The sequence below is a fragment of the Salvelinus alpinus genome, chromosome 30, assembly GCF_045679555.1.
Source record: "Salvelinus alpinus chromosome 30, SLU_Salpinus.1, whole genome shotgun sequence".
Taxonomy (NCBI): domain Eukaryota; kingdom Metazoa; phylum Chordata; class Actinopteri; order Salmoniformes; family Salmonidae; genus Salvelinus; species Salvelinus alpinus.
Genome location: NC_092115.1, coordinates 45,797,473 through 45,811,469, shown reverse-complemented (window position 1 = coordinate 45,811,469; position 13,997 = coordinate 45,797,473). Strand labels below are relative to the sequence as shown.

At 44.2% G+C, this 13,997-nt stretch overlaps 1 protein-coding gene across 7 annotated transcripts; it reads right to left on the bottom strand.

The window, feature by feature from the left end:
* Positions 1–319: 319 nt before the first annotated feature.
* On the bottom strand, positions 320–13,997 carry LOC139560493 (myelin protein P0-like). 7 transcript variants are annotated; one of them, XM_071377325.1, is made up of 6 exons: positions 13,816–13,997; positions 11,830–11,996; positions 9,270–9,483; positions 8,946–9,075; positions 8,325–8,373; positions 320–4,074 (listed from the first exon to the last, which is right to left on the bottom strand). In XM_071377325.1, exons 1-6 carry the CDS (start codon positions 13,859–13,861, stop codon positions 3,985–3,987), a joined length of 696 nt encoding a protein of 231 aa, XP_071233426.1. In that variant the 5' UTR covers positions 13,862–13,997; the 3' UTR covers positions 320–3,984. The 7 variants fall into 7 exon arrangements, with proteins under 7 accessions (XP_071233426.1, XP_071233427.1, XP_071233428.1 ...); XM_071377326.1 differs by having other exon boundaries at positions 320–2,916; XM_071377327.1 differs by having other exon boundaries at positions 320–1,644.

Sequence of the window (13,997 nt, the reverse complement as noted above, 5' to 3'; positions counted from 1 at the left end):
CCCCTCACCTCCCCTCTTGTCTCCTGTAAGGGTAACCTGAACCTCCCCAGCACTAGCACCCCCACCCCCACCCCTGGGTACACAGAGGGGGCTCTGTGGTGTTACCTGCACCTGCTGTCCCCTCTGTCAGGAACAACCCAGAAGAGCACTGTCATAGGCTAGCACCTCTATTGCCACTGAAAACAATAAGAAACAGTGACAACAAACAAACGACAATATTAACCTCACATGTACCATTAATCAAGAACCCGATCAAGAAGTAGATCATCCAACGACTTTTCAAAATACACTTGAATGGAACAGACATGGAGAACACTAGTCATTTTCATTTGAGTTTATTTTATTCTCCTTTTACAACCGAGATGTGTTTGATGCTTAAATTTTTTATTGACCTTCCCTTGACAACACATTTTAAATAACCATCAAATGTATATGATTAGTGCACTTTAATTATAAAGCATTAAAATAAACGTAAAAATGTAAGCTTGACATTTCTAAGAAAGGAATGTTATCTGACAACCAAAATAATGCATACAGTACACAATCCAGACAACAAAACATTGTGAAGACATTTTAAAGCAGTTTTGTTTCATGTCGGGAGTCCGTGTGGCTGTACTGAAAAAGAAACAAAAGAAACATTCAAACTGATCACATCTGATGATGGATAGTTGGTTAAACAGCGATGGGGTGAACAGAACTATCTATTTTCTATTGGCTTAATGAACCATGGTGTGGTTTTAACACACTCCCTATGACCACAGTTAAAAGAACAAAACACATTCAACACTAAACCCTACGCTAACCACCTCGCATAACCTATCAAGCGTTCTGACCAGAAGCTCAGGGTGAGGACCTTGAAAGAAAGAGCTTTAGGGAGAGATGAACCATATCTTCAGCGATACATATGAATGTTTGGCTTGGCTTAACACACAAGATACGTCTCTCTCTCTCTCTCTCTCTCTCTCCAAAGTATCCTCATCCCAGCAACAACCTGTTATTTTTTTCCAATCGCATTACCACCAGCAACATCTGAAGTTAACCTCCCTTATCCTCCTCCTCATCATCATCATCATCATCTCCCTCACCGTGCGAGTGCCTCCTGTAGCCCCATGCAGCTTGCACCTCAAAAGAACAAATATTTATTTTCCGCCCCTGGAAAATATGCACCAAAATAAAAACAGCCACACAGATCCCCCTCCATAAACAAGGGCATCAATGTGATAAAATGTCATAAGAAGACACTATCACATATCTGCCTCCCTCAAACGAAAACAAGCATTTTTTTGCACTTGTTCAGTAAAATGTCTCATTATTTGCTTTACTTTAGAATGACATGCATGTAACAGTGTTTTTATCATCTTTTGTTTGACATGACAGTCTGACTAGACACACAGACACACATAAAACACGCACCTTTGCGACCGGCAGAGAGCTATAACTAGATTAAAGTCTTCAATGAGAACTAATAACATGGATGATTCTGCCCAGTTTCCATCCCTGGCCAATAGGGGGCAGAAGAGAGCGACGTGGCATTCCAACCAGCAGAAAAGGTAGGTGAACGAACGTGCAGTGGTGTGGTGGCATTGGTGGGTGAGTGAGAGGGACGCTGGTGATCAGGGGGGTGGAGGAGAGAGGTGTCCATCACTGAGTTTGAAAAAGAGGGAGGAGGAGGAGGAGGAGAGGAAAGAAAAGAAAAAAAGAATTGCTGAGTTTGTTTGAGATGGGGTCTGGCTTTGTCTGATAGAGCTAGATAGAAGCGGCTTAAGTGTAGAGTGGATTGGGTAGTCTATGAGGGAAGATAGCTTAGCGTCACTAAAGGACACAGAGAGAGAGAGAGAGAATTAGAGAAAGACAGTATGTGTGTGTGTGTGTGTGTGCGTGCGTGCGTGCGTGAGAGATAGAGAGATCCAGTTACCAGCAAGTGCTAAAATAGGGGGGAGAAATGTGCAGAAGGGATTAACGGGACCAAAATAACATGGAGGAGTAGAAAGGAGGAGTATCCCTTTGTTGTCAGAGCCTGAGAATGTCCACTGGCTGTCAACGTGACGTCATTTCAAGGACTCAGTCACAGAAGTCAAAGCAGCCGGCGTCCAAAATGGCACCCTATACAACATATAGTGCACTATGTTTAACCAGAGCCCTATGGGCCCTGGTCAAATGTAGAGCAATATATAGGAAGTAGCTGGCCATTTGGGATGCCCTCTCAGACACAAACAAACAGGGCTTTTTTTTCTCTACTCTGCTTTAAATTGCAGCTGTTACAGTAAGCCTGTATCAACTACACCCTTATAGACAGGAATAACCTAGCCTCCAGCTTGCGGGCGACAGAAAGGCAGCGCAGCACTACGGCCTCCATTAGCTCAAATGTGAAGGGAGTGAATCACCCCGGCGATATGAACTTCAATTTGAACCCATCTACACAAGGTAAGAGCTAGGAATCATATTTCTCTCCCTCGCTCTGACTCGTCCAGCACAGGGTGCACTCAAACTCTTCACACCCCTCACACCTGATCCGATTGAGCACTGAGCAGCGGGAAGCATTAACAGAAGTTTCAGGAACTATTTGACCTCTCCCTGTAGTGATTTGTATCTCTATTCTCTATACAATAGCCTGGTGGGTCCATTTGTTACACTGCATGTCTATCCTGGGTCTGGTCTGGTCTCTGCTTGATGCTAGCTGAATGGGTTATGAGTTGTATGTTCTTTCCTCGCCATACAAACACTGAACTCGGTAGGACTACTCTTGCTTCGCTTCGTGTGACTGATCTTTTATAGTCAGGACTTAATGAGATGGGAGAAGCGCATCAAAAGGTGGGGCAGGAGGAAAGGGGTGTGGTCTAAAAGGGTGCGGCGCATGGAAGCTGAAGCAGTCAAGTGGGAGGAAGTCGAGTCTTTGAGAAATAAGATTCAGAAAATCTACGAGAGAAAAGAGAGATAGAAAAGATAGGATGAGAAAGAGTAAGCATTCAACGTTTTTTTTAGAAACTTCTACAGTTTTAATGAAGAGAAGTCAGAATAAAAGTGCTCCCAGTGAAAGACGAGAGGAGAAAGAAGAGAAGACATCAGTCAGTGTGAGGGCAAGTCAAACTTTGACAGATCCTCTCCCCAGGGCCCATAGGGCTCAGGTCAAAGTAGTGCACTGAGTGGAGAATAGGGTGCCATTTGGGACACAGACAAAAAATAACAAATTGGGTGGTCCCTGTAGCCAGGACTCTCTGATGTGTGTCGGACAGGCGTAGTAGAGAAATACTGCCTTGCATCACATCTAAGATGTCAGAATGAAAGGCAAACTTGGGAATAGCTTTAAAGATTTTGTCATCAAACCAGCAGTCAGATGCCATTTGATTTGGTTCAAATGGCATGTTTCATGACCTGACAGTAGTAGTTGGAGTGTTTCACTTCCATTGATTGAGCTATCATATTTTTTTTATCACTATTGTGTCTATGTTCACCCCAGTGTGGCATTGAGATCTCGATGAATATACTTTGAGTTGTAAAGGCTTAGATCTTGTGGGAAAGAATATACTGTTGACGACAGACTTAGGCTGCCTCCGAAATAGCACCCTATTCCCTATTTAGTGCACTGCACTACTTTTGACCAGGGCCCATAGGGCTCTGGTCAAAAGTAGTGCACTATGTAGGGAATATGGAGCCATTTGGGACACCACCTTACAGTTCTTTAAGACTGCCTCCTTAAGGTCCTCCGCTGCCTCCCTCTCCAGTATGATTCTCATTCACTTATTTCAGGGTCAGTTTTTTGGAGAGCTTGGACAGGGACAGGAAACTGGATGATTTGGCTGAGGCGGACCCACCCCTCTTCCCCTCCCCCTCTTTTTCCCACTTGGAGAGCTCCAGCTCGATGGTCATCAGCACCCTCCCAGGCCCTTCCCCCTTGGGTGAGTCCCCTGTTCCTGCTCTCTCTGCCTGTCTCAATGCTTTGGGCTGGGCTGTGTGTTGGGGCTCTAGCTCTCTGCTCCCCGTATCCTATTTCTTATCCTTGCGCGACTCCTGCTTCTTCTTTTCTGAGGCGGCGGCCTTCAGCTTGGACGGGTCTCCGATGGAGAGAGTTGGGCCCTGTGGAGAGGAGGAGGGAACAGGGGAGGAGAGGAGTCACTTCAGGAGGAAAGGAGGAGTGTGGGAAAGGAGAGAGGGGAAGAGGGAGGGGGAGAGAAGTGGTGTTAGCACGGGGAGAGATGGGTGAGGTCGATGGGCATGTTAAAAATGAGGAAACAGATGGATTAGGATTGAAGGAGGGAGGGAGGTATTGACATTAGAGCAGAGAGAGAGAGAGAGAGAGGTACATTTAGGAGAAAAAGAGAAAGAGATTCATATTTAGGAGGTAAGGGGGAGGCAAGTGACGGGGGGTGGTCTCCAGGGCTGCAAGGGGTGACAAAACAGGCATCGATGAGTTAGGGACAGAGTGACAGGACTGCTACAGTCAGATCTAACATCTGACACAGGACTGCCACACATCTATTTCCAACATAGCAGGTGTCTTAATAAAATGCAGCTTTGAGTCAACTTTAACCAATCAACACGCAGACATGCACCAGTTCACTCAAAAACATTGATCTACCAACTGGACCATGACAATGACAACAAATAACATATTTCTGCAAACCCTCATCTTACTGGAGCCAAGGACATGGGAGAAGACTGGGAAGGTAAGGGCTCGGTACAGAGGCCACCTGCAAGAGGAAAGTAGCCTCTGAGTTAGTGAAAAGGAAATGTCAGAGCGATCTAATGTAATTACTTTACTGAAAAGCAATCGCTTACATGAAGAGACACTGGGCTTCTGTGGAAAGGGTAAAAGGTCAAGTGCATGGCTATCGCTACAGTGCCTATAGACAGATACTGCGTCCAAAATGGCACCCTATTCCCTATATAGTGCCCTACTTAGTCAAAAGTAGTGCACTTCATAGCGAACAAGGTGCCATTTGGGACGCAGGCAGAGAAGGTGGTTAGGAGCTGAGCTAAGTCCCTTACTAAATAGAGATATAGACAGGTAGAGGTAGAGATTGATCAGAGGACGGATCAGTTAAGCAGAATATGGATCCAAAAACGAACTGGCTGTTCACCTGTGGAAAGAGAGACAGAACAAGAAAACACAGGAAGAAAGGAAGGAAGGAAGAAAGACAGGGGCTTCTCACGGCCATCCGGAGGGAGTAGAGGAAGGATAGACAGACAGGAGAAGGAGGGAGGACGAGAAAGAGGATGAGACTGAAAAGAAAGGGGGAAGAGAGGGACCAGATAAAGGGAATGTGAATGAGCTAGTGAGTGAGTGAGAGGGAGGAATGGAGAGAATGGGTGCGGACGGTGTGTTCGCTGGGATCAATATCGAGTGCACTGTATTATCATTCCAGCACAGCCTGTTGTGTGCTGTATGCTGCTCCAGGCTCCAGGGTAGTCAGCTACTAATACTCTCTCTCCCACTCTGCCTCCCTCCCCTAATGGAGTAATGGTGAACGAAGATGCCACATGATGGTGGTTTCGTTCTAAATGGCACCCTATTCCCTATGTAGTTCACTACTTTTGACCAGAGCCTTATGGGGAATAGGGCGCCACTTGGGATGCAGCCAATGGGATTCTCGCAGCTTTGTTGTGCAAGCCCAGCAAATAGAAATAACCCAGGTACAGTGGCTGATACAGATTGGGTGGAGTCAGCGTAGAGCTAAATAAGGCCAGTTCGATCAAACGGCATGTTTTACAAGTGCAAGTAAACCCTATAGAGGAACACCCGGTTTATTTCCCAAATGGCACCCTGTTCCCTATATAGTGCACTACTTTTGACCATGGCCCATAAGGCTCTGGTCATAAGTAGTGCACTATGTAGGGAATAGGGTGCAATTTGGGAAGTAGATAAAGCCTGTTGGATTAAACAGCACATTTGACAAATATATGAAAACCCTGTAAATGTGTTTACATACATAGTTTAAAAGAGAGGAGCCATAGTGAGGAGCAGACTGTTTTGCACATTTTATTTTTTTGTCCCCGCACCATGAAATGAATTTCTCATGGTGAAACTGTGTATATAACAATACTGTCAGAATTTCAGCAATTGTCCTTTTGACTGTGAGATATATTATTAATTTATGCACCCAACCTCCAGGCATTTTGTGCAACTGACTGCAACTCAAGTGCAACCTGACAATCCATCATGTGACAATGCCTGCATCCCAAATAGCACCCTATATAGTGCACTACTTTTGACCAGGACCCTTGCCATTTGGGACGCAACCCATTGCACTTCTTTTGACCAGGACCCATAGGGCTCTGGTTAAAAAAAAGTAGTAGTGCACTGTATAGGGAATAGGATTCCATTTTGGACGCAGTCAGCGAGAGCTGTGGGGAGATGAGAATGACAGTGCACTCTAATGCTGAGGTAGACAGAAGTAAACCCTGAATATAACCCCAGACCTCTGATACTGCACAGACCCCAGCCAGCTGCATGCCTGATTGATTCCTAAACAATACTGTGAGGAAACTAACTACACGCCAAACTGTCCCTTGTGGTGTTGAAGAATTGCCTAAACTTTCCCAAAATGTTCAGATTTTCCAGAAATCCTGGTTCTGGAAAACCTGGGAAAGTTGAGTTTAGGATTTAGCAACCCTAGACGCTTGACTACTTCCATGAAGACATCTTAGTGAGTTGATCAATACCCTAGGATGTCATTTAGCAGCGTACATCATCATTCGATTTGACATGGAATCTCTCTCTCACAGTATAGAAAATCATTTGACTTAATTCGACCTGGGAGGAACCAGCGGTAATACCAAAAAGCCAGGTCGCATCCCAAATGCCACCCTATTCCATATAGTGCACTACTCTGGTCAAAAGTAATGCACTATATGCACTGCTACCTGGGGCGGCAGGTAGCGTGGTGGTTAGAGCGTTGGACTAGTAACCGAAAGGTTGCAAAAGGTAAAAAGGTAAAAATCTGTAGTTCTGCCCCTGAACAAGGCAGTTAACCATAATTGAAAATAAGAATTTGTTCTTAACTGACTTGCCTAGTTAAATACAGGTAAAAAAAAAAAAATATATATATATATATATATACACATAGGGAATAGGGTGCCATTTGGGAGGCACATTAGAGCTATCCACCCCCTAGCCTTGCACTTATCCCCAGTGTGACTCAGTGTAATTTGGGATAACTGTGAGCCGATAATAGGGCCAGTGATTTTCATTTGATTCAGAATCAGCAGGTCTCCCTCTTTCTCTACTTTCTCTCCCACTGAGAGCAACTCAGTTCCATTCACAGGGAATCGAATTACTGTACTACACGAACTTGCCTCAGCCATTTCACAATGGTGGCTGGTGTTATGGGAAGTTCACCCATTTTTACATGTGGCCTTTTCACTGTCTTGTAGTTGATTACCTAAACTGTTTAATATTTTGTTTTGTTACAGAGAAAATTAGTAGACACATTTTGCTGAGATCATTTGCTAATGACTACAATGCATTGTGAAAATGTGTCCAAAGCATGTTACATCAGAATCCCATTCTGAATGATGTCTCTGCACAAAATCCCCCCCCCCCCCCCCCCCAAATCATTGTCCCATAAAACCATATTTGCATATTTTCGTTGTTGTAAACAGCCTCATTAAAACATGGCAAATTAGATTTTTTTTTTTCCCAAAAATTGTGCAGACATCATTCAGAATGTGATTCTGGTGTAATATGAGTTGGTGTGGAGTGTTTTAGAATGTTTTATAATATGCTTAAGACATATTTGCATATTGCATTATAAGTCAATGTAGCAAGTGGTGACAGCTACATTTTTCAACCAATTTTCTCTGTAATTAAACAAAATATAAAAAAACACGATATGGGGGGGGGGGGGGGGAAATCAACTACAACCACAAAAAAAGTGAAAAAAAGGCCACGTAAAAATGGGTGAACTTCCCCCGACTATTTACCCATTGTATTGTGTTTGTTGGCCCTTGAGGAGGTAGTAAAACTAACGGAGGAAGGATATAAGAGTGGGGGATGGGCGGTCATTTAGCTCTTAAGCTTTTGGGCGACTGACTGGATTTAAAGCGTTCCAACACTCGATGACTGTTTCGTTTAATAGCAGGAGAGGATTATTACATGTGTTTGCTTTGGTGGTGCAATAACGCCTGCTCTGTGGCGCTCTTACTAACAATACCGTGCTGAAGTGTGGTTCTGTGGCTGTGTATAGCCAAGTTGTTATGGTATGAGCTGTCATATATGTGTTGTACTCTTACATGACTTGTGCTGTACGGTACTTGTGTGCTGTAGCTGTGAGCTGCTGTTGTTGTCGTTGTGTAGTTGTGAGTGAGCCGACGACGAGAGGACTTGCCTGTCTCTGCTGTGATCCCTCTTTACCCTTCCCTTTCTTTCCATGTTTGCTGGAGGAAACAAAAGAGAACAACGTCAGGTGGATGTCACACCTCTCCCCCCCAGTGGTCAAAGCAATATACTGTTGCTGTTACAGTATAGTCCTGCTTTGTAGCTATCACAAAGAACAGAATCAGCACTGACTCTCCATGGAAGGTTAGGAGACAAGATCATAGATACAGAACTAGAATGGAACTAAATTACCATGGAAATTATACATTGCAATACCAGGTTAGCCATAGTGAGTGTACGCATGAGAATTGCCAGGGTCAGAGGTTCCAAGTCTGTTCAATTCGTCATATTTGCATGATCATAGCCTGACTGTAGAACTTGATTAGCGGTCAACTTAGTGCCACCTGTGGTCTGTGTGGTGTAGCGGTATTGCCACCGCCTGCGCAACATTTTTCGACACAACTTTCCCCCCACTGTCATCCTCTCTCTCTATCTGTTTCAATACAATCTGAAAAATACCTTTACGAACAAAAAGAACTGAGTGCCACCTAGTGCCAGCTAAACCATACAGGTGTCCAAGCCGGGGATGGGCTCTGGCTTTGGCCCTAGACCGAGGCACAGGGGCACTGACCTGACACTGAGGTTGAAGACTCTGCGGGCCACCAGGAACCTCATCAGATAGTAGATGACAACGATCAGCAACAACAGACCCAGCACCGCACCGATGATGGACCCCGTGATCACGCCCGCCTGGATGGGAACTGAGTGAGAAAAGAGAAGGCCAAACAAGAACTGTCTACTTGGCATTCTAGGGATTCTATATGTAATTATATAGCCTGGTCCCTGATCAGTTCGTGCATTCATGCCACTCCTTGTCATGGCAAACATGCAAGGAGTGCAGGCATGACAACGAGTGGCAAGATCGATACCCAGGCTAGTGATTCTATGCTCTCACCCTTCTCAAAGACCAGCAGTCTGACACTGGAGGCGCGTCCCACTATGTCAGGTGGGTTCTTGGCATCGCAGGTGAAGGTGCCGTTGTCTCCGTAGTCTAGGTTTTTGAGCAGGATGGATCCGTCCCGGCGACCAGGGTTCCCCACAAACTCCAGCCTGTCTCTGAAGGGTCCCTTGTTGTCTAAGTAGGGAGCTCCACCGGTGTAGTGGAAGATCTGGAGTCCGGAAGACCGTAAAAGGGATTCAGTTTCTTGTCTGCTTTTACATCTAGGCTAGCCTGGATGCCAGTCTGTTTCTGCTCTCTTACCAACTCCTCATGGAACTGTCATGGCAACATTTTTGTTGGCAGAAACAGATCTGAGACCAGACTACATCTAGGCTAAAGATGACATGAATTGTTAGATACGGTACAGATGGAATGTGCTAAAAGAAGAAGCTTGTAAGCTAAGTCCAGCATTTAGATCTAAACAACTGTGCTGAAGAGAAAGGGACAGGAGGGAGTAGGAAGGGGGTGACATCGTTTCAGAGGGAGAGAGGCAAGAGGTGGGTGAAGGCAGAGGAGGAGAGAAGGAGAGTGAGATAATGAAAGTAGGAGAGGGCGATATGGGGGGGGGTGAGATTGGGCGCCAAGGAGGGCAAGGCACAGCGAGAAGAGAGAGCTAATAAGATGGAGATAAGGTGCGAGGGACTGAAATTAAAGAGCTGGCACCGGGTGAGATGAGGGGAATGAGAAGGAGATGGGAAAGAGGTGATAGGTTCGTGTCCCAAATGGCACCCTATTCCATATGTAGTGCACTACTTTTGACCAGGACCCAAAGGGTGCAATATACAGTGGGGAGAACAAGTATTTGATACACTGCCGATTTTGCTGGTTTTCCTACTTACAAAGCATGTAGAGGTCTGTAATTTTTATCATAGGTACACTTCAACTGTGAGAGACGGAATCTAAAACAAAAATCCAGAAAATCACATTGTATGATTTTTAAGTAATTAATTTGCATTTTATTGCATGACATAAGTATTTGATCACCTACCAACCAGTAAGAATTCCGGCTCTCACAGACCTGTTAGTTTTTCTTTAAGAAGCCCTCCTGTTCTCCACTCATTACCTGTATTAACTGCACCTGTTTGAACTCGTTACCTGTATAAAAGACACCTGTCCACACACAATCAAACAGATTCCAACCTCTCCACAATGGCCAAGACCAGAGAGCTGTGTAAGGACATCAGGGATAAAATTGTAGACCTGCACAAGGCTGGGATGGGCTACGGGACAATAGGCAAGCAGCTTGGTGAGAAGGAAACAACTGTTGGCGCAATTATTAGAAAATGGAAGAAGTTCAAGATGACGGTCAATCACCCTCGGTCTGGGGCTCCATGCAAGATTTCACCTCGTGGGGCATCAATGATCATGAGGAAGGTGAGGGATCAGCCCAGAACTACACGGCAGGACCTGGTCAATGACCTGAAGAGAGCTGGGACCACAGTCTCAAAGAAAACCATTAGTAACACACTACGCCGTCATGGATTAAAATCCTGCAGCGCACGCAAGGTCCCCCTGCTTAAGCCAGTGCATGTCCAGGCCTGTCTGAAGTTTGCCAATGACCATCTGGATGATCCAGAGGAGGAATGGGAGAAGGTCATGTGGTCTGATGAGACAAAAATAGAGCTTTTTGGTCTAACTCCACTCGCCGTGTTTGGAGGAAGAAGAAGTATGAGTACAACCCCAAGAACACCATCCCAACCGTGAAGCATGGAGGTGGAAACATCATTCTTTGGGGATGCTTTTCTGCAAAGGGGACAGGACGACTGCACCGTATTGAGGGGAGGATGGATGGGGCCATGTATCGCGAGATCTTGGCCAACAACCTCCTTCCCTCAGTAAGAGCATTGAAGATGGGTCGTGGCTGGGTCTTCCAGCATGACAACGACACAAAGCACACAGCCATGGCAACTAAGGAGTGGCTCCGTAAGAAGCATCTCAAGGTCCTGGAGTGGCCTAGCCAGTCTCCAGACCTGAACCCAATAGAAAATCTTTGGAGGGAGCTGAAAGTCCGTATTGCCCAGCGACAGCCCCGAAACCTGAAGGATCTGGAGAAGATCTGTAGGGAGGAGTGGGCCAAAATCCCTGCTGCAGTGTGTGCAAACCTAGTCAAGAACTACAGGAAACGTATGATCTCTGTAATTGCAAACAAAGGTTTCTGTACCAAATATTAAGTTCTGCTTTTCTGATGTATCAAATACTTATGTCATGCAATAAAATGCAAATTAATTACTTAAAAATCATACAATGTGATTTTATGGATTTTTGTTTTAGATTCCGTCTCTCATAGTTGAAGTGTACCTATGATAAAAATTACAGACCTCTACATGCTTTGTAAGTAGGAAAACCTGCAAAATCGGCAGTGTATCAAATACTTGTTCTCCCCACTGTATTTAAGGAATAGGCTCATAGGGCTCTGGTTAAAATCAATGCACTATCTAAGGACTAGGGTGCCATTTGGGACGCATCCATAGAGGAGGCTAGAGGAGGATAATGATAGAGGAGAGGATATATGTACAGAGATGGCGTCCCTGGCACCGTCGGGCCGGTAGCTCCAGGAGAAGGTGACGTCATCAGAGGTCCAGCGCCAGGAGAAGAAGGAGCAGGAAAGACGGATGTCGGAGCCCACCAGGGCGTGTCGCTCCCAGCCCGTGTAGATGACGATGGCCTCAGACTGCTGGGGCACTATAGGGGTTAAGACACAGGGTTAAATAGGAAAGATCAGCACCCACGTGGTCCATAATTACCTTTGTCACACTTCCTGGGTTGAACCATTACCATTTGTTACCTCCAAGATACCATTGTACCATTGCCTATATGTAAGTTTCCATTGTAAATGTTTATGTTGGTTTCAATAAAAAATATATAAACGCGAAAGATCATTACTGCGTGCTTCAAAACTATTCTGGGGATATAATGGACATACATACTATGAAAACAGACAATAGGATAGAGTGGACTGGGGCGGACATGGTTAAATAAGAAAAATATGCATTACACACTTACAAAATGTGCGCCTGGGACGTACGGCAGAGAAAAGTGTTTTTATTTTTAGTTGCAAGGGTTTGTTCCAGACTATGGTTCCAGTAGACCATTGTGGAGTATTCATAGCATTAAACAAACACAACCTTTAAAACTATTCTTCTGTCGATGTGCCATTTAATATACTATAAAAAGACAGTCAAGAGGAAAACAAGTTCAAGTTCATTTCAATGCCTTTCAGCTGCCAAGCCTTTTTAAGTCTTTCATTCAATCCTTTTTACATACACACACACACACAACCACTATTTATCCAAGGTTCAATAAGGTATGAACATGTGCAATGATAGCATGCAGCAAGGATTGCCGTTGATATGAACTGAAAAGTACAACATAACTACCCACAGAATATAAATAGCTTATTTATCTACGTTGTGTTCTTGAAAAATGAATGTCAATTCTATATTTGCCATAAAATCAACATATCACTTCCATTGTGAATGAAATTAGTACCGCAGTACAACAACCACCACCAAGTATGTAATGGCATCTACAAACATTGCTATCATCAATTACTTTTGGGTATTGGGTATTCCGTTTGATTCAAGATTTTGACCCAAGATACTGACACACACACAAATCACATTCAGAAATGTAAAGATGCACATTTCATATTTTCACATGCAGCTCGGAACTCGAGCGTCCTTCAATAAATCAGTCAGCCAGCACAGGAGTTGTCAATCGAATAAGACTTGACGTTTTTAATGACATTTTGACAAAGCTGGGAGGAAGATCTCTCCTCAAGTGTAGAAACACTGTCAATACACAGTCTCAGAGTGAGTCCCAAAATGTATGCCCTCATCTTAACTTTGTGAGCCTTACGGAATTAACTCTGTATAAGAGAAACACGGGATGAAGAACAAAATGTCGCTGTAGTTATAACAATAATAGTCACAACAATATAACATCCGCACGACGGCGTACTACAAGACTACTCGTCTGCACAGGCTTTCCTTTACTTCCTTTCCCTTTAATTCATTCATTAAGAAATGCAGCAATAACGCAGAACCCAGAGTCAACCAGATTCAGTGACCCACGGGATTAGTTTAATGTACAGCTGGGAATGAAATACCAAGCATGTATAAAAGGATTTTAATAATAATATAAAAAGAAAGCATACGAGATCATTCATCATAAATGCTATTAATTCAAATTGTGTCACCGATACTACGTGAACTTCAACCTTCAACTCAAGATGATGATAAAAACAAGACAACACTTTTCACGTGCAACTTTAAAGCAGATCAGAAGGATTAAACATAGAATTAACATATTAGAAGTATATTTTTTTTTTACCCATAAATCCCCCCCAAAATATTTGCGTTAACAAGTTACATTACAGTGGACTTATTACTGTGTAGTTATTCCTATAGTTACAGTGTAGCAAGTATTGTAATTAACCATTGTACTTAGGGTTAGGACTAAGGTTAGGGATATATTATGAAAAATTAAATAGACTTTTTACCTATTCCCAGGAGTACGACCGACGCTAGCGCCAAAATGGTCAGCATGGTTCCTGACTCTTTGGGTTCTCCAAGTGATGTTGCAGACCTCACTGGATGCTGCAGAAGAGTCCCGCTATGAAGTGATGGAGAGATAGGACAGAAGGGTGCAGGGTTCCAGGACAGAGGGCATCACAACAGGACA

Bases quoted from the DNA above. Each gene is read 5' to 3' on its own strand.
- LOC139560493 (XM_071377325.1), bottom strand. From the start codon at position 13,861: ATGCTGACCATTTTGGCGCTAGCGTCGGTCGTACTCCTGGGAATAG. The intron at 9,076-9,269 runs GTGAGAGCATAG...TTTCTCACTCAG, and splicing joins ACTGCTGGTCTTTGAGAAGG to TTCCCATCCAGGCGGGCGTG. The intron at 8,374-8,945 runs GTCAGTGCCCCT...TGTTTCCTCCAG, and splicing joins GTCTTCAACCTCAGTGTCAG to CAAACATGGAAAGAAAGGGA.